The sequence below is a fragment of the Oncorhynchus mykiss genome, chromosome 12 (genome assembly GCF_057628025.1).
Source record: "Oncorhynchus mykiss isolate SJ-2025 chromosome 12, ASM5762802v1, whole genome shotgun sequence".
Lineage (NCBI taxonomy): Eukaryota > Metazoa > Chordata > Actinopteri > Salmoniformes > Salmonidae > Oncorhynchus > Oncorhynchus mykiss.
This window is the reverse complement of record NC_143033.1, coordinates 58,376,673-58,400,284: the sequence shown is the minus strand read 5'-3', so window position 1 is coordinate 58,400,284 and position 23,612 is coordinate 58,376,673. Positions and strand designations below refer to the sequence as shown.

The 23,612-nt window shown below is 45.8% G+C and overlaps 1 protein-coding gene across 1 annotated transcript in view; it reads right to left on the bottom strand.

The window, feature by feature from the left end:
• LOC110537838 (peripheral-type benzodiazepine receptor-associated protein 1) overlaps positions 1 to 23,612 on the bottom strand; it is a 174,203-nt gene that overhangs the window by 22,395 nt on the left and 128,196 nt on the right. The window contains exons 13-24 of the mRNA XM_036937863.2: positions 18,181 to 18,355; positions 16,616 to 16,833; positions 9,215 to 9,321; positions 8,862 to 8,971; positions 7,462 to 8,379; positions 7,116 to 7,267; positions 5,916 to 6,593; positions 4,483 to 4,824; positions 2,979 to 3,134; positions 1,822 to 2,688; positions 1,393 to 1,495; positions 41 to 183 (exon numbers count right to left, since the gene is read on the bottom strand). Coding sequence (XP_036793758.2) covers positions 41 to 183; positions 1,393 to 1,495; positions 1,822 to 2,688; positions 2,979 to 3,134; positions 4,483 to 4,824; positions 5,916 to 6,593; positions 7,116 to 7,267; positions 7,462 to 8,379; positions 8,862 to 8,971; positions 9,215 to 9,321; positions 16,616 to 16,833; positions 18,181 to 18,355 — 3,969 coding nt within the window. The remainder of the gene's footprint in view (positions 1 to 40; positions 184 to 1,392; positions 1,496 to 1,821; positions 2,689 to 2,978; positions 3,135 to 4,482; positions 4,825 to 5,915; positions 6,594 to 7,115; positions 7,268 to 7,461; positions 8,380 to 8,861; positions 8,972 to 9,214; positions 9,322 to 16,615; positions 16,834 to 18,180; positions 18,356 to 23,612) is intronic.

Below are 23,612 nucleotides of genomic sequence, written 5' to 3'. Positions count from 1 at the left end.
CAGCAGGCAATACTATAATTTTAACCAGTTGGGGCCATACCTTGATGATCTGTCCCTCTCTGAAGGGCAGTTCCTCCTCAGCGGCATCAGGGTTCGGGGACATGTTAACCGGGTCGTAGGGGAACAGCGCTACAAAGATACGCACCTCGTTGTCTCCTATAGGCCGCACAGGCTCCATGCTCTCTTCATGCAAACACACAAACAGATCCGACATTATTTGGAGCAACAGCTAGCCTAAGCATTGCGATGCATACACCTGGATTTGCCTGGTCATACACACCCACACACATCCCCCACGCCCACAGTTCTCGAAATCCACACGGAAGAGCCCACTCCCACTCCCCCAACAGGCTTGGGCCAGTTCTGACTGCATATGTGTGTATATGGATGTGGGTACACAGACCTGCCAGTCACTGCGCCCCCTTATGATGAATTCAGACGTTTTTGTGGCCCCCACCCCCATTAGAGTTGCCCATCACTGGTCTATGTGATGTAGGGATCAAGATGACTGATTACCTAGACCTATATGCAGGCCTATAGGGCAGTGTAGGGAATGTGAACTGCTGTAGATAACTAGGACTTAAGCTGCACCAATGAGACAAGGTTCGATCTCATTAGGAGGGATCAGCCCATCTGTATGTAGCAACAGTCAGACTATAGGCAAGCAGAGCAGAGCTGACAGGAAGAAATAGACCACATTTATATCCTCTGTCTGTATAGATATTTGGAGATACTGTATGTGAGAACAACATCTTCGCTGATCCCTCCCTCCCTCTCTAGTGTCGTGGGGGCGTACGCGCAGAGTGCATGTGTGTGTGTGTCCTATATATGTATCTGCATATTCCTTGTTCTTCCACCTGCCGCTGATAATAGCAGAAATATATCTGTGAGCTTTTCCATGAGAACACAGCTGTGAGATTGAAAGAGGGAGAGAAAGAGAGTGATAGAGGCAGAACGAGAGACAGGAGGGATGGAAAAAGTGAGAGAGAGAGAGAGAGAAAGATGCAGAGAGAGACTCCAGCTTGGTTGGTTTCACTGTGGGCTAATCTAGGGTACTATTTTCATGGTTGTCTCTTCCTCTCATCCATCTCATGACAAGCCATTTTGAAGTTAAGCCGGTTCTAAGCTTACAGGCCATCTCTCGCTCTCCCCAATCACCCTATCCCCCCCCCCACACACACACACAAACTCAGAATCTAACATCCTGGTGTCTTTCTCAGAGAGAGAGAGACAGAGACAGGCAGACCAACAGAGGCAGACGGCAGACAGAGAGAGAGGAAGAGATAGATAGATCGCAGAACAAGAGAGACAGAGATAAAGAGAGAGAGAGCGCTCGAGAGGGGGGGTGGGGGGGGGGGGGGTGAGAAGAAGGATGAGGAATGAGATTCTGACCATTGAGCTCCTGCCTGGCCTCTGCCCTGGTCAGCTTAGGAGAGAGCTCAGCCTGTCCGCTCCACCCAGCACTAGCCTCCATTGACGGGTCTCTGCCAGGCTCCTGGTCAACATAAACACACACACACAGACAGTCAGTCAGAGAGAAAGACAGCAGCACATAAGACAATAACTTGCATTCAGGTTGTACAGTAAGGGACTGCAGGGTTAGAGACATGAGTAGTATGCAATAAGGATCAGGTGTTTTTTCAGGCCTTGTGCAGCTTGAATGAGTCTGGAGAAGCAACGGTGTCGTCAGACAGACAGACAGACAGACGCTAGGATCTCAGATAAAGGGGACATGCGACGCATGACAAGCCAACTACACAGACGCCGGTAGAGAAGAGGGAATTTAAATACAGCCACGGGGTACAACGAGTGAGAACACACCCATTCTGCTGCAGCAGCTGCAATGGCCTGGAGGGCAGGTTTTCCCCGGCGCAGGGCCAGCGTGAGGGGGTCAGGCGGTGACCCCTCCACCCACCACTCAGAACTCATCTGCTCCACCACCACCTCCCCGCGTTCCCCGCGGTCATAGGTTAATGGATCCTCCTCGTCAGTCCCATACTCAATGTCGATCTCTGCTACCGAGCCCACAGGGGACTTGACCGTCCGTACGGTCTTGCTGACTAGGTAGGAGCATGGTGCGTGGCCGGTGGCCTGGGACGTTAACGCAGCGACCGCCATCTGACTCCGTAGCAAGGCTTCTCTTCTGAGCCTGTCCCCTAGCCCGCCTACCAGGGCAACCGTCCCCACTCCGTTCCTTCCCCCACTGCTGTGGACCTTCTGGGGGGCCTGACGCACCCACATCTCCTTACTGGGCCCGAGGACCAGCTCCCCCTCCTCAGGGTAGCTGATGCTGTCTACTGTGTCTGCGTAGTGGACCCTGTGCTGGGGCCGAGCCCTGACAACAGCACCACCACTGTGTCTGGGTAAAGGCTCTTTGGCTTCAGCTCTGCTGCTGTGGTGGTGGTGGTGGTGAGGCTGGTCTCGGGTTCTGTGGTAGTGGGGGTCATCGGGGTGGAGGTGTGTGCGGCTGGGCCTGGCTTGGGACTGTCTTCGGTGGCGACGGTGATTATAGTCCTCGTCCACGCTGTTGTCCTCTTCATCAGTGACCTCTGGGATGCTGAACAGGTGCTTGTTGAGGTGATAATGACCGTGATGGTAGTGGTAGGCCTGAGCGTGGGCCTGTGGAGGAAGCTTCAGGATACTCTCCAGAATCTCCTCGTCACTGTCCGGCACCTCCCACTGGTCTGGCTACAGGGGTCATGGGTCAAGGGTCACAGAGGAGAGGGTGTCACAGGTTGAAGGTAAGAGGTTGGATGTAGGATATGGAGATAGGAGTTCAGGAAGGAGGCGGATGTGAGCAGGTTGGGCAGGGCATGGTGGCATAAGGTAGGGGTGAAGTGTGACATACAAAAAAAAAAGAATCAAAACAGTGAGTGAATTCAAGAATGAAAGAGGGAAAGTAAAGCAAACGTAACAAAAACAGAGGCTGTCCTCCTCAGCAAGATCAGTAAAATCAAGTGTTTGTAGTGAATGTTTACCCTGTCGGCCCCTGTGGTGTATCCCCGGGCCAGGGCGGGTCCAGGGGGGTCTGAGTACATATCCTCCTCCTCTTCCTCCAGGATATCAGACAGGTCCGAGCCCCTACTGTTCTCTGTTGCACCGTACAGAGGCTCCACCAGGCCTACCGCATAACCCTGACACACAGAGCACAACCACACAGTACAAGGACAGGCTTAGAGCATGTGGAATAACCAATCATGTCAATACAAATGAAACGTAAATTGACAAGGTAAATCCTCCAAATGCTCATTTTCATAGTAGGAAATGTTACTATGAACGTTGGTATGTCTTGGTATAATGCCACTATCCTCAATGCTCTTTAGTCCAGGGGTTCCATTTTGATATCTGAAAGTTTGCACGACCCCAACCATTTAAAAGAAATGATGTAATTAACATCCAATGTTTACTTTTTTATTTGTGGCTATGACAGTCAATAGCAAATGAGTCTAACATAATCTCTCTTATCTCACCACCACTAATGAGATGGGTGTGCTTGATGCATGTCCAGTCAGAGCTTCTCAAAGTCAGGGGGCGTGGTTGACGGTACGCACCTCGTCTCTGCTGTCACATCCAACCTGGATACATTTTTTATATGCAGACGAGAGCACTGAATCCAGCTTCACACAGATATGAGCTGATGAAGGGTACCATGAGTTTTAATGCTCAGAGGGAGACGGAAGTGTATTCCCTTTGAGTCAGGAATCAAAACTCCTCCGTAGTGACCTGTAAATGCATTGTCTGCTGCATTCGGTCCCATGACAGCTCGATCAGCTGTTTGACTTCACTTACCGGCATGTCAACTGAACCAGGATCACAGTCAAACTGATTGGAAAGCAGGTCCCAAAGTGCTATTCCAAGCATTGGAGGTTAGCAGTCATCACTCATGTGGGACACTTACTGATGATGTTTTCTGTTAGAAACATGCACAGCCGAGGGAATCGTTCGCTTTCGAAAAACTCTCTCCAATAAGAATTATTTTCTATCTGACAAAGGTATTAATGTGAGTTTCTGTGCCTCGACATTCTCACACTTTATTTTCCGGTAATATCAAAGTCTGCAATATTGTGTGGTTTCATAACGTAGCAGGCCTATCCATTCACAATGGAACGATTCAAGCGCAATTGTCAAGTGCGGCCTTTTTTAGGGGTCACGACCCCTAGTCTAAAGCACCATGTTGATAAATACGAGGTAATGATCCCACAGCCTTTCCTAGACCTAGATGAGTTACTGGTTCATCTAGACAAGGGGTGAGGCTGGATGAGAAAGAGTTGAGAAAGGCTGGGTGAGAAAGAGTTTATTTCGGCAATGAACATCATCAGAGGATTAAAGCACAGAGTACTAGCCAATGTGAGGGGAACATTGTAACAATAAAGAACACAGAGATGCCGTGCGTATTGCATCTGCCCAGAAAACTGGCAATGATATTTAATGTTATCACATTCCAAAAAAGCACAGTCAGTACTAAATAACTAACTAACCAACCTGTGGCTGCCTGCTGAAGCCTGGGTCCTTCTCCTGCCTGAGGAACTCCTCCATGGACACCAGGCGTGTGGTCGACCTCTCCATGGAGTAGTCTGGTTCTGACTCCAGGGGAGAGGGGGCTTTGGGGGGCTGGAGAGAGTGTCTGTCCTGGGGTGGGGTGGGGCAGGGCTCAGGGGTTGAAAGGTTTGCACGGGAGTAGTCCTCCATGGGGAGAAAGTCTGTGATGGACATGACAGGACGGGGAGCTCCAGGGATTTCTGTGACTGCTCTGCTCTGCTCCATGGCTGCTGCTGGGACTAGGCCTGGGACTGGACTCTGGCTGGGGGGCAAGGCTGCATTGACCTGGAGAACAGACAGGCGTACATACAACATACACTTAGTTAAAATAGTTATAATAACGTAAACTAGATAATAACATACATCTAGTACTATATATTTTAGAGCAGTTGCAAGGCTCCAGACTGAGACCATTTAGTCGCATTTTGCGATTCTTAGGCTGTGTGAGTAAAATGTTTGATTGGCCGGATCGGTGCGAACTGCAAATTCAAGCTGGTCACTCAAAACATATTTTGGGGCAGCTAAAAGCATGATTTGATAAAACAGTAGTCTAAAGTGCATTATTTTCCTGATCCCTGCATGAAAGTGTCTGTTTCTCCTTTCCCGCTGAGTAGGCTAGTGGGAGAGAAAAATTATTGCAACATAAAAAAAATGCATTTGCGCCAAAATAAACGTTTTGAAAGCAGCTGTGCCTGTTGGTGAGAAGAGGGTCTCAGCTTTCTGCAGGTATTACTCTCAACATTGACGGTGTGCGGAGACTGCAAAGGCTATAGACATAAATGGGTATGCTGCAAAGTTTTTAGGACGTTACATTTACTGTTACATTCATCAATTACACGGCTAACTAGCAACATATTATATTTAGCGATCTACCTAATGCATTTTGAGTTTCCACTTCCTCAGATGGTGAATTAGGCCCAAATTAATTACCTTATGTGATATTTAATTTATACACACAACATTTTGCTAAGCAAATTAATCTCTATTGAACAGAATAAATGTGCAATTCTGCAATTTATATTGACAGTAAAATATAGAAACAATAGAGTAATTGTCAACCCAAAATTCATGACAATCACTAGTTTAGGTTACACATAAAAATATATTGATCATGCAACCCTGCTTGAACACGTTTCATGAATCATACCATCTCAGTAGCACTGCGAATTACTTTATAAGATGATTGCAATTTTTTTACTATTGTGTGATGCCGCAACAAAGTTTGGTGCGACCGAATAATGGCCTTGTGCCACAAACTGAAAATGTTAGTGTCACCAGTGTCACCACAGGAAAAAAGTAAGTCTGGAGCCATGAGGTGAGTTCTAGAGTTCTAGATGAGAGTTTTAGAGGAGGTGTTGTTGCATTACTGTAAGTACCGTTGTGTTGATGTGAGAGGCTGGTGGTAGCATGGCCTGAAAGGCTGGTTGTATTGGTGGTGACATCATAGCCTCATAGGCTGATGGTACTGATGGCAACTTGGCCTGATAGTTTGGTGCTACTAGAGGTGACATGGTGGCCTCATGCACTGCCAAGGCATCCCGAGGGGGAACAGGAGACTTTGCTAAGGGGTTGGCCCAGGCCTCTGCGTACGAGGCAGCGAGTGGGGAGGAGGCCTCTGTGTGGAGGGTGTGGACTGGGGGAGAGTTGGCAGAGGGCAGCCCCCCGTTAGGGACCATGGCGTGTGCGTCTAGCGGCGGTGAGGCCGTGGCGTAGGGTAGCGTGGAGACTTTGGCAGCTGAGTTCCCATAGGACGGGGATTGGGGCTGTACGGGTGGTGATGAAGACAAGAAGGGGGGTGACTGGTGGACAGGGGGTGACTGGTAGGGTGGTGACTGGTGAACGGGGGGTGACAAGGAGCAAGGGGCGGAGGTAGCCGAGGCCTGGTCCGTCATGATGGCGGCTAGCTTGGCGGGCACGTTGACTGGCACAGAGTCAGTGGACTCCCCGTGGCCGGACATGGTGCGCACGGTGAGCTGATGGGCCGTCATAAGGGACTGGATTTGAGACGGGCCCATTAGGGCACTGCCTGCCGTGGGGGATGACACTTCCAACACCTAGGGTATGGCAGAAGAGGAGATGGGTAGTGTCAGCAGCACAGACACATACTCTCTACACAAAATATATTCACAGCAAACAGTCCTACACATTATCTTCACAGCAAAACAGTCCTACACATTATCCTCACAGCAAAACACTCCTACACATTATCCTCACAGCAAAACACTCCTCACACACACTATCCTCACACAGAGACGTAAAACACTTCTGACTAAAAGGATATAAAAGTCAGCGGCATAGGACAAGCCATTATCACAGATACTGTTCACAGCCCAAGCTGAAGCACTGCAAATACCATGGCACATTTAAACACAAACCAGCGTCTTGAGGAAGAGAGCAACAGACTCAATGGGTCTTTAGAGCACAGAACCTCTCTGAAAACACTGGCTTGACAGACACACCGATTCAAACTCATTTACCTCTTAGCATAATTTCAACCCCATTACATCCAAAACCTTAAACACTCTCCTCTGTTTCCAGTGCATTCAGGTGCAGAAACACAACACTACAGTTATTGCCTTTTTCTTGTCAGCATAGATGGTGTATCCGGTAACGCGTACTCCGTTGGAGGTCCCAGCAGCATCGATGGTGACAGGCAGCCAGCTGATAAGGGCGATTCCCGGGGAGGGCCCCTGCTCCAGCTGCACATCCAGAGGAGCATCAGGGGGACCTGGGAGTGGAGGTAATACATATTAGAAGACAAGCTAATCTTAGGTCTTAAACAGGGCCTGATTTCATTTGTCCTCTCTAATCAAGGCCTGTTTTAAAGACCTGGGAACACCAGGTGAGTGGAATATATTTTCATGTAAAAAATTTAAAATCGGCAGTTCTTCAGCTATCTCTCTACCCTGGTTACTCACTTACCTGCGGCCAGCACGGTAAAGGTAGTGGTGGCGGTCTTGTGTTCCCGCCTCTCCTGGGGAAGCTCCCAGGGGGTTTGGTGTGGCCGAGCCTCCACCTTGACCGTGTAGTGCAGGCTGGGCGTAAGGTTACTGAGACACAGCGAGTAGCTGCCAGCCTTCACCAGCTCCATCTCCTCCTCGTTCAAGGACACAATGTGCACATAGTTACTGTTGCTGGGCAGCCACGACAGGCTGGCCGAGGTGGCGGTAACACGGTCGACTCTGAGCTGGGTGGGCGCCACACATACGTCCCTGCCCACCAGCATGGAGCAACGGAGCTGGTCTGAGCTGCCGCGCTCAGTCAGGCTCTGCACAGACACTCGATAGGCCTTGAGATTGACGTCTAGTCTCTCTAGGACAGCTTTAGTCTGAGAGCCGAAGGGCACGTTGAGCCTCAGCTCCTGGTCCACGTACACATTGTAGCTCCACACATTGCCCCAGCCCGCTGGCACCAGCGGCCCATCCCAGCCAATGATGATGCTCTTGGCCAGCTGCTTGATGAGGGTGAGCTTGCGCGGGTAAGGCACAGTGTCCACCCCCACCTCCAGGTCTAGGTCCAGGCCGTTGGTGAGGGGGGCTGGGGAGAGGAGGGGACGGGGGGAGGGGTCCGTGGGGGCCGGGACTTGCTCCCCTGAGGGGAAAGAGACAGATAGGGGACCTGGGTTGGAGGCTGCAAACGTAGGGTCGGTCCTCTCAGAGGTACCTGGGCTCCCCAGGCGGAGGTGGTGCTGGTGGCTGGCACTGTGCAGGCTGCTGTCCAGCAAGGAGTTGTGGGATATGTCCGTGCCCTCTGGAACGTGGGCGCTCATCATGTCGTCATCTGAGACGCGCTCCACAAAGTTGGAGGGGACCAGCCCTCTCCGCCCGTCCATCAGCTCACCTGCAGGGGGACACAGAGAGACAGACTTGTGTTTGGTATGTCGACACTAAAAACCTTGACCGTGTTAAAATGTCAGTGTTAAAATGGGAACTTTCAGTGTAAAAAAAAATCGAACTTTATAAAACTGTTATGAAATTAAAGTGGGCAGTAGAAAAAATAACAAAGTGTCATCCCAGCCCCTGTTTTGGTAAAAAGCTACAGGATGGATTTGGAGAAATGTAACCACTCAAATTCAAATTCAGATGCAAGGACTGACCATCCATGATATCAAAATTATAGTTTGAACCATGTTTTGATGCTATATAGGGTTTGTTAACGTTGTTTACAAACATTGGCGTAAAACAACCTTATTTTTGCGGTTTTGATGGAGTAAAACAGTTGAATTAAGCTCATGAGGCATTTATACGTTATTTTCTTTAAGAATTAATGTTTTGGATGTAGCAACTGCTGATTGCCCCTTTAAGGTTTTGGAGAAGGCTCACCTTCATAGAAGCCGTCGTCATCCATACCGCCATAAACATAGATGTACTCCCCAGCGGTGAGTGGCAGCTCCACCTCTGGGTTATCATTTGGACCATCATAGGGGTTATAGCTTGGGAAAAATAAAGTCACATTATCATGTATTATAAACATTACCCATCTAATCGCATTGTTACAGTTGAATGCTGAGATAAGACAAAAACGAATAACATTCTTAGTGAGAGAAAAAAAATATCATAACTGGTCTCCAATTCAATCTACTAAATTCCGAAGGCATACTACTAAATAGTATGCCTTCGGTATTTAGTGAAGGCATACTGCTGCTTTGGCCAAATCTGTGTCTGTCAGTCCTTACCTGTATCTGCCGATGAAGACCTGTAGCTTGGCGGCTCCTCTGAGAGCGGTGTACGGTGCTGGGGACACATCAATGTCCAATTCCTCCACTTCACTGGCCGTGTCAACCTTAGAACATGACAGTCAACAAATGAGGCCACTGGTACCCTGTTATACTGGCTGGCTCAGTTGGTAAGAGCTTGGTGCGAGCAATGTCCATTCATAGCAATGTCCATTCCTAGCCAGGTTCAATTCCTACAGTTTCACATATTCATACAAAAAACATATGGAACACTGGAATGTAAGTGGCTTTGGATAAAAGTGCTTCCTTAGTGTTATATACAGTGGGGAGAACAAGTATTTGATACACTGTCGATTTTGCAGGTTTTCCCACTTACAAAGCATGTAGAGGTCTGTAATTTTTATCATAAGTACACTTCAACTGTGAGAGACGGAATCTAAAACAAAAATCCAGAAAATCACATTGTATGATTTCTAAGTAATTCATTTGCATGTTATTGCATGACATAAGTATAGACCTCTACATGCTTTGTAAGTAGGGAAACCTGCAAAATCGGCAGTGTATCAAATACTTGTTCTCCCCACTGTATATAATTTCTACTGGAACCTTGAGCTGCCAGCAGGTCAACATCTTCCCAACACCTGGCTGGACCAATGCCTCCTGAAGAGTAGAAGGCTAGGGCCACACGCAGGATATGTTTTTCTGCCATTGACTTACTCCCTCAGAGATTGTGCAATGAGATTTATGTATAATGTGGGCAATGGGCACAATTCACAGTGGATTGGGACACTGGCCACTAACAAGCTGCTTATACGGAATGTTCTCTTCTCTGAAAATGCTCCCTTTAATACCACACAGTATCAGCTTAATGATCTGACTGCCTATGTTTACCTCTGGCTAATACTGTAGGCAACTAGATTCAGCCATGGGACAGTTTTTGTCCAGAACATGACTATAATCGGGTAAAATGAAGCGGAGAGGGGTGTGCATCATTGTTAACAGCAGCCAGTGCGCAACCTCTAATGATAAGGAAGTCTCAAGTTTTTGCTCGCCGGAGTTAGAATACCTCATAATAAGCTGCAGACCATACTATTTACCAAGAGAGTTTTCATCTATATATTTCGTAGCTGTCTATTCACCAACACAAACCGATGCTGGCACTAAGACCGCACTCAACGAGCTGTAGAGGGCCATAAGCAAACAAGAAAATGCACACCCAGAGGCGGCACTTCTCGTGGCCGGTGATTTTAATGCAGGGAAACTGAAATCCGTTTTACCTTATTTGTAGCTGCATGTCAGCTGTGCATTAACCGTTACTCTCTTGCGGGAATTCCACTAACAGTCCTTTGTAGCCAAATGTAGCTGCTGCTCATTCCGTTTGCTCGAAAATTGATAAATGGTTAAAAAAAGTAAGGCCACATCCATAGATACACATACCAGCTCTACTGGTAGTACTCCTACCAACAGTACTACACCTGCACCTGTCGTCGATACAAGTTGTTCTGATTCCACGAGCACATTCAATGCTAGCATTAGTAATTCTACATTTGTTGTTAGCCCAGCTAACATGGACACTGACAGTTGTGAATCTGATGCAGCCGAAGTGCTACTGCCCCCTTACCCGGGAAAGCACCGAACAACAGACAGGGACGTTGGACCATCGAAGAGGCGCAAATATGATGAGAACTACATTGATTTGGGGTTCACATATGGGGAGTAGTGCCTTTCCTCAGCCACAGTGTGTTATATGTGCAAAAGTACTATCTCACAACTCAATGAAAACTTCACTCTTGCGCAGACATTTAGAAATAAAACATGCCAACTTAAACATAAGCCACAGTTTTTGAGAGAGAATTAAGACGACTGAGTAACAGATACCATTAATAACAAGTGTCTTATATGGAGAGCTACAGAGTTTCTAGGACAGGCAAGCCCCATACTATTGTGGAGTACTTAATTCTTCCTGCTGCCGTGGATATGGCTGGGACATTGCTGGGGGAAAAGGCCAAAAAAACTATACAGACAATGCCTTCATCAAACAACACTGGTTCACGACGCATCAGTGACATGGCAGGAGATGTTTTGAAACAATTACTGCTTCGCATACAAGCTAGTGAATTATATGTTACAGCTGAATGAGTCAACAGACGTGGCGGGCTTGGCACAGCTCCTGGTATATGTCTGTTACAGCTGGATGAGTCAAAAGACGTAGCGGGCTTGGCACAGCTCCTGGTATATGTTCGTTACATTTATGGGGGGTCAATTAAGGAAGACATCCTCTTCTGCAAACCACTGGAAACCAGGACAACACGAGAGGATATTTTTAAAGTACAGGACAGCTTTGTGACATCAAATGGACTTTGGTGGTCAAGATGTGCTGGTATCTGTACTGATGGAGCAAAAGCCATGACAGTGAGACATAGTGGAGTGGTAACGCGCGTGCAAGCAGTTGCTCCCGACGCCACTGCAGGATCCGCCGAGAGGCTCTTGCTACCAAGGGAATGCCTGACAGCTTGAAAGACGTTTTGGACACTACAGTGAAAATGGTTAACTTTGTTAAAGCAAGGCCCCTGAAATCTTGTGTATTTTCTGCACTATGTAACTCTTTTACAACATACAGAGGTGCGCTGGTTATCAAGGGGCAAAACACATTTTTTATATACATTGCTCAAAAAAATAAAGGGAACACTAAAATAACACATCCTAGATCTGAATGAATGAAATATTCTTATTAAATACTTTTTTCTTTACATAGTTGAATGTGCTGACAACAAAATCATACAAAAATGATCAATGGAAATCAAATTTATCAACCCATGGAGGTCTGGATTTGGAGTCACACTCAAAATTAAAGTGGAAAACCACACTACAGGCTGATCCAACTTTGATGTAATGTCCTTAAAACAAGTCAAAATGAGGCTCAGTAGTCTGTGTGGCCTCAGTAGTGTCTGTGCCCTCCCTACAACGCCTGGGCATGCTCCTGATGAGGTGGCGGATGGTCTCCTGAGGGATCTCCACCCAGACCTGGACTAAAACATCCGCCAACTCTTGGACAGTCTGTGGTGCAACGTGGCGTTGGTGGATGGAGCGAGACATGATGTCCCAGGTGTGCTCAATTGGATTCAGGTCTGGGGAACGGGTGGGCCAGTCCATAGCATCAATGCCTTCCTCTTGCAGGAACTGCTGACACACTCCAGCCACATGAGGTCTAGCATTGTCTTGCATTAGGAGGAACCCAGGGCCAACCACACCAGCATATGGTCTCACAAGGGGTCTGAGGATCTCATCTCGGTACCTAATGGCAGTCAGGCTACCTCTGGCGAGCACATGGAGGGCTGTGCGGCCCCCCAAAGAAATTCCACCCCACACCATGACTGACCCACCGCCAAACCGGTCATGCTGGAGGATGTTACAGGAAGCAGAACGTTCTCCACGGCGTCTCCAGACTGTCACGTCTGTCACATGTGCTCAGTGTGAACCTGCTTTCATCTGTGAAGAGCACAGGGCGCCAGTGGCGAATTTGCCAATCTTGGTGTTCTCTGGCAAATGCCAAACGTCCTGCACGGTGTTGGGCTGTAAGCACAACCCCCACCTGTGGACGTCGGGCCCTCATACCACCCTCATGGAGTCTGTTTCTGACCGTTTGAGCAGACACATGCACATTTGTGGCCTGCTGGAGGTCATTTTGCAGGGCTCTGGCAGTGCTCCTCCTGCTCCTCCTTGCACAAAGGCGGAGGTAGCGGTCCTGCTGCTGGGTTGTTTCCCTCCTACGGCCTCCTCCACGTCTCCTGATGTACTGGCCTGTCTCCTGGTAGTGCCTCCATGCTCTGGACACTACGCTGACAGACACAGCAAACCTTCTTGCCACATCTCGCATTGATGTGCTATCCTGGATGAGCTGCACTACCTGAGCCACTTGTGTGGGTTGTAGACTCCGTCTCATGCTACCACTAGAGTGAAAGCACCGCCAGCATTCAAAAGTGACCAAAACATCAACCAGGAAGCATAGGAACTGAGAAGTGGTCTGTGGTCCCCACCTGCAGAACCACTCCTTTATTGGGGGTGTCTTGCTAACTTCCTATAATTTCCACCTGTTGTCTATTCCATTTGCACAACAGCATGTGAAATTTATTGTCAATCAGTGTTGCTTCCTAAGTGGACAGTTTGATTTCATAGAAGTGTGATTGACTTGGAGTTACATTGTGTTGTTTAAGTGTTCCCTTTATTTTTTTGAGCAGTGTATTTTTTTAAAATTCTGAGACACGCTTAAAGTTATTTTTACTGGCCATAATTTTCACTTGTCTGACCGTTTGCATGATGCCGAGTTTCGCACACGACTGGCCTATCTTGGTGATGATTTTTCTCGACAGAATGATCTGAATCTAGGATTACAGGGACTCTACTCAACAATATTTAATGTGCAGGACAAAATTGAGGCTATGATTAAGTTGGAGCTCATTTCTGTCTGCATTAACAAGGACAACACACAGGTCTTTCCATCATTGTACGATTTTTTGTGTGCAAATGAACTCAAGTTTACGGGACAATGTCAAATGTGATATAGCGAAGCACCGGAGTGAGTTACACATGTACTTTCCCAAAAGAATGACACAAACAACTGGATTCATTATCCCTTTCATGCCCTGCCTCTAGTCCACTTACCAATGTCTGAACAAGAGAGCCTGATCAAAATTGCAACAAGCGGGTTCTGTGAAAATATAATTTAATCAGAAGCCACTGCCAGATTTCTGGACTGGGCTGCGCTCAGAGTATCATGCCTTGGCAAAACAATGCTGTTAAAGCACTGATGCCCTTTGCAACCACGTACCCATGTGAGATTGGATTCTCGGTCTTCACAAAAGCATGAAAACTAAATACAGGCACAGACGACTGTGTAGAAAATGACTTAAGACTGAGACTCTCCAATACAACCCAACATTGCAGAGTTATGTGCATCCTTTCAAGCACACCCTTCTCATTAACCTGTGGTGAGTTATTCACAATTTTCGATGAACAAACAAGGTTTTATATGTATGATGGTCAAATAAAGAGCAAAATTATTGATTATTATTATATTATTATTTGTGCCCTGGTCCTATAAGAGCTCTTTGTCACTTCCCAAGAGTGGGGTTATGACAAAAACTCACTCATTCTTATGTTTAATAAATGTATCGTATAGTATATGTGTGGCATACTTTCGATGATGGCAAAAGACAGCATTTGAGAGTGCGCTGACCCTGGTGCTAGAGGGGGTACGCAGCTGGAGGTTGAGTGTTTGAAGGGGTACGGGACTATAAAAATTTTGGGAACCACTGGCCTAAAGCATTATTCCTCACCTCAAGTTCAACTGTCGATATCCGTTGGTGCGCACTGCCTTCATATCATACACCTGCAGTATAAATATACTTATTGCCTCACCACACCAAACCTTCACAAAGGTTTCACAATTTTATTAGGGTGACATCAAAAGTAAGCCAAGTAAATTTTAATAGGGAAAATACGAGCAGGATGTTATATTGCGGCAAACATTACAGTTGGAACTTAATTTGGCAAAAGAAAATGTCTCAGAATGAAACTAAATAAGCGAGAGAACTATAAGTCTCCAGCTTCAGCGATTTTTGCAATTCATTCCAGTCATTGGCAGCAGAGAACTGGAAGGAAAGGCGGCCAAAGGGGGTGATGGCTTTGGGGATGACAAGTGAGATATACCTGCTGGAGCGTGTGCTACGGGTGGGTGTTGTTATCGTGTCCAATATGTATCGAGGGCCAGCCAACGAGAGCATACAGGTTATCAAGGGATCCAATCATTTTGAACCCCACTGTATGTCTCTGCATACTTGGCAACAGATTTCATAAATAGAAAATATTTTGGGGATTAATTCCTGGTGATTTAATTTTTTAACATTTTAATATCTTAACTAAAAACTTTGGAGGACCCCAAAAAATCACTTGCAGGCGGTTTTGGCCCACTGGCCGCTTGTTGCAGACCCCTGCTGTAGGCCGACATAAACATACAAACAATCGCTGCCAGTAGGATGAAATTCCCCATAGGCTATATTGCACTACATCCCTATATATAGTGCACTACTTTGATAGGGTTCAGATACACACACACAGACACAAACGTTGAGTGTTTTGTTTGTCGACTGGCCGTATGTCTAATTATAGGGTCTGAGTGATACATTATGCATAAACAATAAGTAACAGGCATATTTTTTATCGCTCCCTGCCAGCAAAAAACCTTTTAAGGATAATCACTTACAACTACTACAACCTTAATAATCCACAGCAGTGGGATTATCTCACTAAATATGAGCTTTAGAGAGCTAGCTGCTGCTGGTGCTGCCTGTCCTGACCTGGCTGATTTAGATGGATGAGAGGGAGGGAGGATAAAGATCTACTACAGAGAGACTTAGACCCAACACTGGCTGGCTGGGGCACGCAGGACAGACATCAGCTAGCTACAACACAGAGCTGGACACTGGATGAGGGAGAGGTCTGCTGCTTTAAAACATGGAAGAACTGGTTTAAAAGCCCCAACCCAAAAGGGTCTTATCTTTTGAATTGTATAATACGTGCTGCATTTGTCTTTGGCCAGTATGCTACATGACAGTGCCATGTGAGAGAGAAAGAAAAAGGTTAAGGCACAAAGCTGGACACCGTATGAAAGAAGAGTCCGACCACCCAACCGCAACAGGGTCCTATTCTCTTCTCTCTAGCAATGTATGTGTTGTATTTGCCTTTATTTGTTTAAGCCTAGGCTGTTTGATAGTACAGTGTTAGAGACATGAGAGAAAGGCTAATGACGTTTTTAAATCCATGAAGTCTGACGAGCAAATCCATAGGAATGACTGTGCCATTTTGTTAATCTCAACAAGCAATCTGTCCTAACCAGAGTTGAAAAGGAGGAGGCAATCCATACGAGCTGTTTGATCTTGAGGAATATTTGAACCCAACTAATTGAAAATTGCAGTTATTTTCATGACTAAAGATGTCAGCAGCATGTCTAATGCAAAAAAGTATCTTAATCTCTTTGTGTAGAAGATTATTGTGTGTGTCACTAGTAGATATCCATAGACTTCCAGTCATTGCGCTAACGCTAGTCAGCATTGGCACACGAAACTACCTCTAACTTCCTTCATACTGGAAACCGACATAAAAACAGTAACCACGAGTTCATCTGACTCTGGGGAAGTAGATAAAGGGCCTTATTGCCAAAATCCTGAAGTATCCCTTTAAGCAAAACTCAAATACTAAGCCAATCTGAAATTGTCATCTAGTCCTACCGTTAGTGAGACTACTGTACTATGTTTTTAAGTTGAACAAGAAACTCCCCATATGAATTAAGTAGTGACTTTCCCAATGCAATAAATCAGGATTAAATTATGTTAGAGCTCTCACCTCGTGTGGCGTGGGGCTGGTCCTGCGTGGGCTGTGATGGGGGCTGTGGTGGGACTCGGCCGACTTTGGAGAGAGGTGGGTGGTGTCAGAGACAGACTTGGGGGAGCTGGAGGACTTGGTCAGGCTGATGGTGGGCAGCTCACGGTGCTTGGTGGTGGGGGAGCGCGTGAGACCCGCAGCGTGAGGGGTGGCCCCCATCTGGAGAGTTGCCGCCACATCTACAGGGAGGAGGAAGATACTTCATGAGCAAACAAATCTCTCCGCTTTTTTCATGTTTCATCGAAAGGATAGCGAGAGAGTAACAGGAAAAGTTAGGAGGAGAAAGTGTTCTAGAAGAGCAGCGGGTTGGATTGGAACCCATGTGAGCACAAGTACATGTGTTCTGGAGGCAGTGGCCTAGACAACTGGACCACCTCAGGCTACAAACATACACCCTCTTCTGTGACCTGTTTGTAGTTATCCAATTGGGTGTTGGTGTTCTAGGTCCCTGGCTGATTAAACAGTGAAGTGGAGGGAGTAAAACCCTCCTGTCCCCATCTGTCTCTGTGCTTAGAGGTCACGACCCCCGAGCACAGCACCATTACATGGCACACAGGGGCCAGAAAGAACTAAGGGGCTTAACACATACAGCCCGGATATCACTCACTCACCGTTGTTGACCCACACCTCTGTGTGTGTTTGGGACCTTTGTGTGAGAGGGATTGTATATGTGTGGCATCATTCATACAGCCACTCACTGCAAGCCCCATCAAACCAAACCAATTGATTGTGAATATGTGGATCATTACAATTAACCTAACAGTGATTTCAGGGACCAAGTTACTCAAAAAAAGACCAGGAAAGGGAGTGATAGTGCTCATGGTAGCAGTGACAGTCTCAATGACCCAAGATCTCTAGGAATAGTAGCAGTACATGGTAGCGAGGAGTCCTAAGGGAGAGTCTCTCTCTCCTCCAGACTCCAGAAGTCCATATCATCACCCAGAGAGTTCAAATCATCCCATAGGTAGGCCACCTTGATCTACAACAGAAACAGCACACCTACTGTACATGGCTGGAGGGAGGGAGGGATGGATACAATAGAGATTTGAAGGGATACTTTAAAGCCAGTGGCGGCCAGGATTACAATATATTATGTTCTCAGTCCTGGTCTGCATCAAAGTGAATGCATGCGGAATCCCTTTCAAACATAATCATGTCGATTTAAAAGTAATACCAACAGAATCCTACATGGACATCCAGGGTTGGAATAAGCACTCTTTAGTTTAGCAATCTTCATGTGTACAATCAATCTTGGTAGAAACTATAGACCATATTGGTAAACTGTGCCTGTGGGAGATTCAGTATTAGTAGTTAAAATGAGCCTGAGGGGGCATACAAAGGACATATGAAGATGCATTTATTGGGATGGGGAGTGAATCTCATGAAGGGAATATGAGTATGTGGAATGTATTGGTGTCGTGACAGTAATATGATATGGTTGAATGGTTAGGGTAATATCATGGTAACAACGGTTGCCCTTTGGCATGTATCAGGAACATGATGGTAATAACGGTTGCCATGGTTACCCCCAGCGAGGCCCACACCGTTGGTCAGATGGCAGAGGGCATGGTTAGTGAGGAGTGCGGAGCTGGCCAGGTCCAGTTTGCCGGCCTGCAGTCGGAAGGTCTCCAGCTCATGGCTGAGCAGGCCGAACTGTTCACTCTGGCTGCGACATTTATCCTCCAACTCGCGCACCTTAGACTGAAGACAGCACAGAGAGAGATAGAGGTACACACACACACATACATACAAAGGATTTAGTTTCAGCTCCTAGGCAAACAAAATATCATAGGCTAATGAAAGGGTATTTGTGTGGTGGCCTACTTTGACAATCTGCCTATTTAAAAATGATACTACTGGAATATCAACTTAAAGAAATTGACTTATTATCATATGCATAAACATTAACTTACAAGTACGATCACATTTAGGATCAAATTAAAAGACAAAAAGGCGGGAAAAGGAGTGAGAAGGGTGAATAACAGGTTTCAAGGCCTTAGAAGGAGGTGTTGGTTTTGTGGGTGACAAACAGAATCTGAAGCGTAGCTAGCGTAGTTTGCAGCGAGTTGCATGTCCTCCGACACAGTTCTGCAGCGCTCACAGTCACACTAGCAAAGCCACTACAGAGCCACGGCCACAGCTCAGTCAGAACGCTCTAACAAGGTTTAGCATCAGCCCCCAGTGAGTTTCTATAACTGGCTGCTTTCACTTCCGGTTGTGGTGGGAGTTTCCTGGTAGTGATGTGACAGGGCCCCTAGCTAAACGAAACACACACGCACGTGCACTGACACACACACGTGCACACACACACACACACACACACAGCTTCCTGTCAAACCTCTCACCTACACCACCAAGCACAGCCTGTCCCAAATGACTGCTCAAACTCTAACATGAACCAAGTCACAAAGTGGGAGATAGAGCAAGTAGATCCAGCTAATGTATGACATTTTAGTCATTCATCAGACGCTCACTTACAATTAGTGCATTCATCTTAAGATAACCACAGTCATAGTAAGTACATCTTTCCTCAATAAAGTAGCTAACAGCAAAGTCAGAGCTAGTAAGGGGCGTAAAAAGTCAAGTGCAAGTGTTGGTTCACAAACTTTTTTTGGGGGGGGGGGGGCATGCTACCCGTTCTCTTACGAGATTTGAGTCACTGTGCTGACTATAGGATAGATCAAGCTCCCAATAGTGAGATTCAAAACTACGTTGAGAGGAGAAAGAAAGAAAGAAAGAAAGAAAGAAAGAAAGAGAGAGAGAGAGAGAGAGAGAGAGAGAGAGAGAGAGACAGCAAGAGAGAGAGAGAGAGAGAGAGAGAGCGAGAGAGAGAGAGCAGCAAGAGAGAGGGAAGAGAGCGAGAAGCCCCACTGTCAGGGTCACAGCTCGACTGCCAAGAAAGCAGGCTAACTCTATCTTAACACCTTGAGCTTAAGAACCAAGCCAATTCTCCTATGAACACGGTTCAGTTTACTCAGCCCAGCGGGGGACTGGATTTCGTGCCATAGAGTAATCTAACAGCAGCATCACTCGGCCTGACCTGTTTCACACTGACTTTAATCACCTACACTCACTCTCTTACACTCCACTTCCTCCCTCACTCACTCTCTCACACTCTCTCCCTCACACTCCACTCTTTCTCTCTCTGTGTGTGTGCGTGGACGTGTATAGTTAAACACTTCCATACACACAGCGCTAGCGCACACAAGGACACATACTAATACACATTCACAAACAGAGGGCCAGCCGGCATCAGAGGGTTTCTCCATGTCAACAAAGGGATTATTTCAAATGAACACAATTACTACTAGGCTTGTTATGTAACTGGTTGAACCACACAGACGTGTAGGGAAAGGCACATAGGACAGTACACTGACACACGCCGGCCTGGCTGGAGCCTATCACCTCTCAGAGAGAGCCCAAATAACCTTGTCATGTTGTATTCAAAGCCTGTTACAACACTATAGACCACCTCTGTTGTAGCTAGAAAACATACGAGGCCATCTTTGTCTTTCCATAAATACATCCTAGAAACCAATATAGGTATAGAACTTCGGTAGCATTTTCCTCAGATTTGCTTTATTAAAGTCCCCAGAGACAATAAATATGGACTCAGGTTTAGGGCTGTTACGGTGACCATATTGCCGCCACACCGGCAGTCACGATTCATGATGGCAGTCAAATTCCATGTGACCGTTTAGTCACGGTAATTAGGCTTCTCCAAGCTCTGATACTGCTGATCGTCATTAGTAGCCAACCGAACTTGCTAACTGCCTGGTACTCTGCACTCTATTGTCCCTCTAATCATTCTGACATCAATGCAAATGTTTTCGAAAATCAAACACTTAATGAGAGCCCATGAGCTCATGTTGCTCAACATTTCTATAGGCTATGCAATTGCGTGATGGCCTCTATTAAAAAAAGGAGGATCCCATCAGCTTTCTGTAGGCTAGGCCTACTATATTTACTTCTCAAATGTATTAATATTTAGCACATTGCTTCTCTTCACAACAGGATTATAGCCTACCTGGTTGGCATGAAAATGAACTATGTGAAAGGTGTCCACCAATCGCTATTTACGTGCCTAGATGACATGTATTTTTTTCCGTTGCCCCTGTTTCGAGATAGGTGCATGATAATGGTCCATTCTAAATCAAAACATATTTCACACATATATTATTTAGTATATGTAAAGACAAGATTAAATCAAGAATAGTGTAATGGGTGGCAATATTAGCATATCACTTGTGAATAATTTATTATCACTCGTGAATAATGCCTATGTCACGGATCCCCCCGGTACTGATGCTCATTCTGTTCACCAGTACGTCACAGGCTTTCTAGGCTTCACTGAACGGGATTCATTATCATCAACCCCGGACTGTCTTGTCTGATTACACACACCTGGTTCTCATTTCCCCTGATTAGTATGTTATATATGTGCCCTCTGTTCCCTCTGTCTTTGTCGGTTATTGTTCGCATGTCCGTTGGTGTTGTGAGTACCTATGCGTTGGTGCAGCTGTTTTATAAAGCACGCAGCATGTTGTGTTTTACGGGTATCGTCCCGTGTCATTCAACGAGGTTTACCCTCGCTTGTTTGTTTGGGTACAGGCCAGTGTTTTTGTATATGTGTTTGTTTTGGAGTATTAAAAAACCCTATTGTGTATTCCTGCGCCTGTCTCCAAATCCTTTATACCAGCGTGACAGCCTAGCTTAATGCAAACAGCGCATTATGATTTGTGCAACTTTTTCAAATCACAGTCGCACACCTCATGTAGCCTATATGTTTTGACAAGGTTTGTATCACAACTAAAGTGGCCAAATAACTTCTTAAAATTAAGCACATTAATCTGCTTTACAGCTGGTGTAGAGCCTAACTGGCATACATACGCAGCGCGTGAGTTTCTAGTTTGGGGAAGATCATTTTCACCATAAAAATGCACCTTCATAATAAAAGCAAAACATGTATATATTGCATTTGTGGTCACTTATGAGAATGGTGTTTTCCTGCTAATGGAACATTTGCGCTTATAGCCTACTGTCCTGTGCGCATTGCTGTGCTTATAATGTGAAGAAATAGCCTAATAGTTTATCAACATTTTGAGCTAAACGTTCTCATCTGCTGCGTCAGGCTCATTGCTTAAAACAGGTTATTTGATGCTAGTGGCTGTATTAATTTGGGATCTATCACATCCCACAACTGTTCCAGACTATGTATGTTTGGAATATTTATAGGTCAACTTTTGTACTATGGGGGATAGTAGATTGACATATGCTAGTGCTTTTGCTTTTCAGCTGACGAAAAGTAAATGTGGACAGTTCTTCCAATATCTACAATGCGCCTTGGACAAGGACACACGCAGTTGCAGCCTGATGTCTTGGCACAGCCTGTACTTGTAACCTGTGAGAAAGACCAGATCACGTGATGGAGCCATGTGAGTGAGAGGTGTTTCGGCACAAATTATAATTATTAATTTCAGCCCAAGGGCACAACGGCCACTGGCCGCAAAAGGTATGGATTTTTTTTTAGCATTCAGCCTTTTAGGAGGCATTATGGCCACACAAAGGGAACGCAGCAAGGAAATTTGAGGCATTATCAAGTGCTTGTCAAATTGTGAATGAGAGACTGATGAAGTGTGTACAGCCTGCGCAAAAAACAAAGCAGAGCTCATGCCTTTCATGCAACTTTTTTCAAAAGATCATTAGAGTCACATAATGCAGCCTTAGAATGTCTTAAAAATGTAAACATACAGCCCAACATTTGTATCACAAGTAAAGTTACATAAGGCCTGGTGAGAATATTATCAAGTGCTTTTCAAATTGTGAATGAGAGACTGATGCCTTTCATGCAACTTTTTTCAAATCATCATTAGTCCCATCATCTAAACATTTAGCCTAAAGTTGCATAAATACATCTAAATTCAGCATGTAGGAGGACCTGTTTCGTTGTTAACCGCTCAACATAGAATAGCTGCATGTGCACACTCCCTCATCGTTGGGAGAAAATATACTTTCTATTTTATTCAGTTATGTTAAATTGTATTCTTCATACTATAAAATAGTATAAAATAATGTCACAGAATTCTAAGCTAATCTTGTCTGCTATATTAACTAGTGTAGCCTACAGCCATATGGCATAGCCAGATCAGGGCCTAACATAAGGACAACTCAGTATGCTATTCTGTTCTTCTGAAATAGACTACATTTTCTTCACATAATGTTTCTTTAGACCTGTCTAAAATAAATAATGGATTTATTGTGAAGGTGTAGGCTGTATTACATGGATTTGGTAGACTTTAAAAATGGTTTGTAGGCTATGCATGGAAGCCAGGAGATGCTAAATGTGTTTATGTAAATAAAGGTAAGTTACCGTGAGACTGTCAGTTATTTGCTTGACAATCACCGCCACAGCCCTAATCAGGGTATCACCGGTCACATTTCAATTTGTCCCTGATTCTCAAACTAACTTGCTGCAAGGACACTTGTGTCTAGGACTTTGTAAAGTCAAGGTGTAGTCTATCTATCTACACAGAGGCTTAATTAAGGTGGGGGTTGGTAACAGGGTGGATGAGGTTGGGATCTGGGCTAGAGTATCAGAACAGAGGCTTTGTGTTGCCGGTACCTGCATGCAGTCCAGAGTTGTCTGGTTAGCAGGGAAACAAAGCACAGAAAAAAAGCACTTCAAAAACAAAACTCATGCTTGTGAAAAGTGGAGTTGAAGAAGAAAAACATGGTTAATAGATTAGAGTCCAGGTCCTGAGAGAAGAGTCTGTCAGCGTAAATCATTGAGATAGGGATAGAAACGGACCGTATAGACACTATGATCTCATCACTATTTCTCTCCGTCTTCCATACCTCCTCTGGAGGGAGAGAGAGAGACTTTTACAAGTGATGCTCTTTGTTTAGAGAGATGGAGAGGAAGAGAGTAGGAGGAATAGTAATGAGCAATTCAAACAAA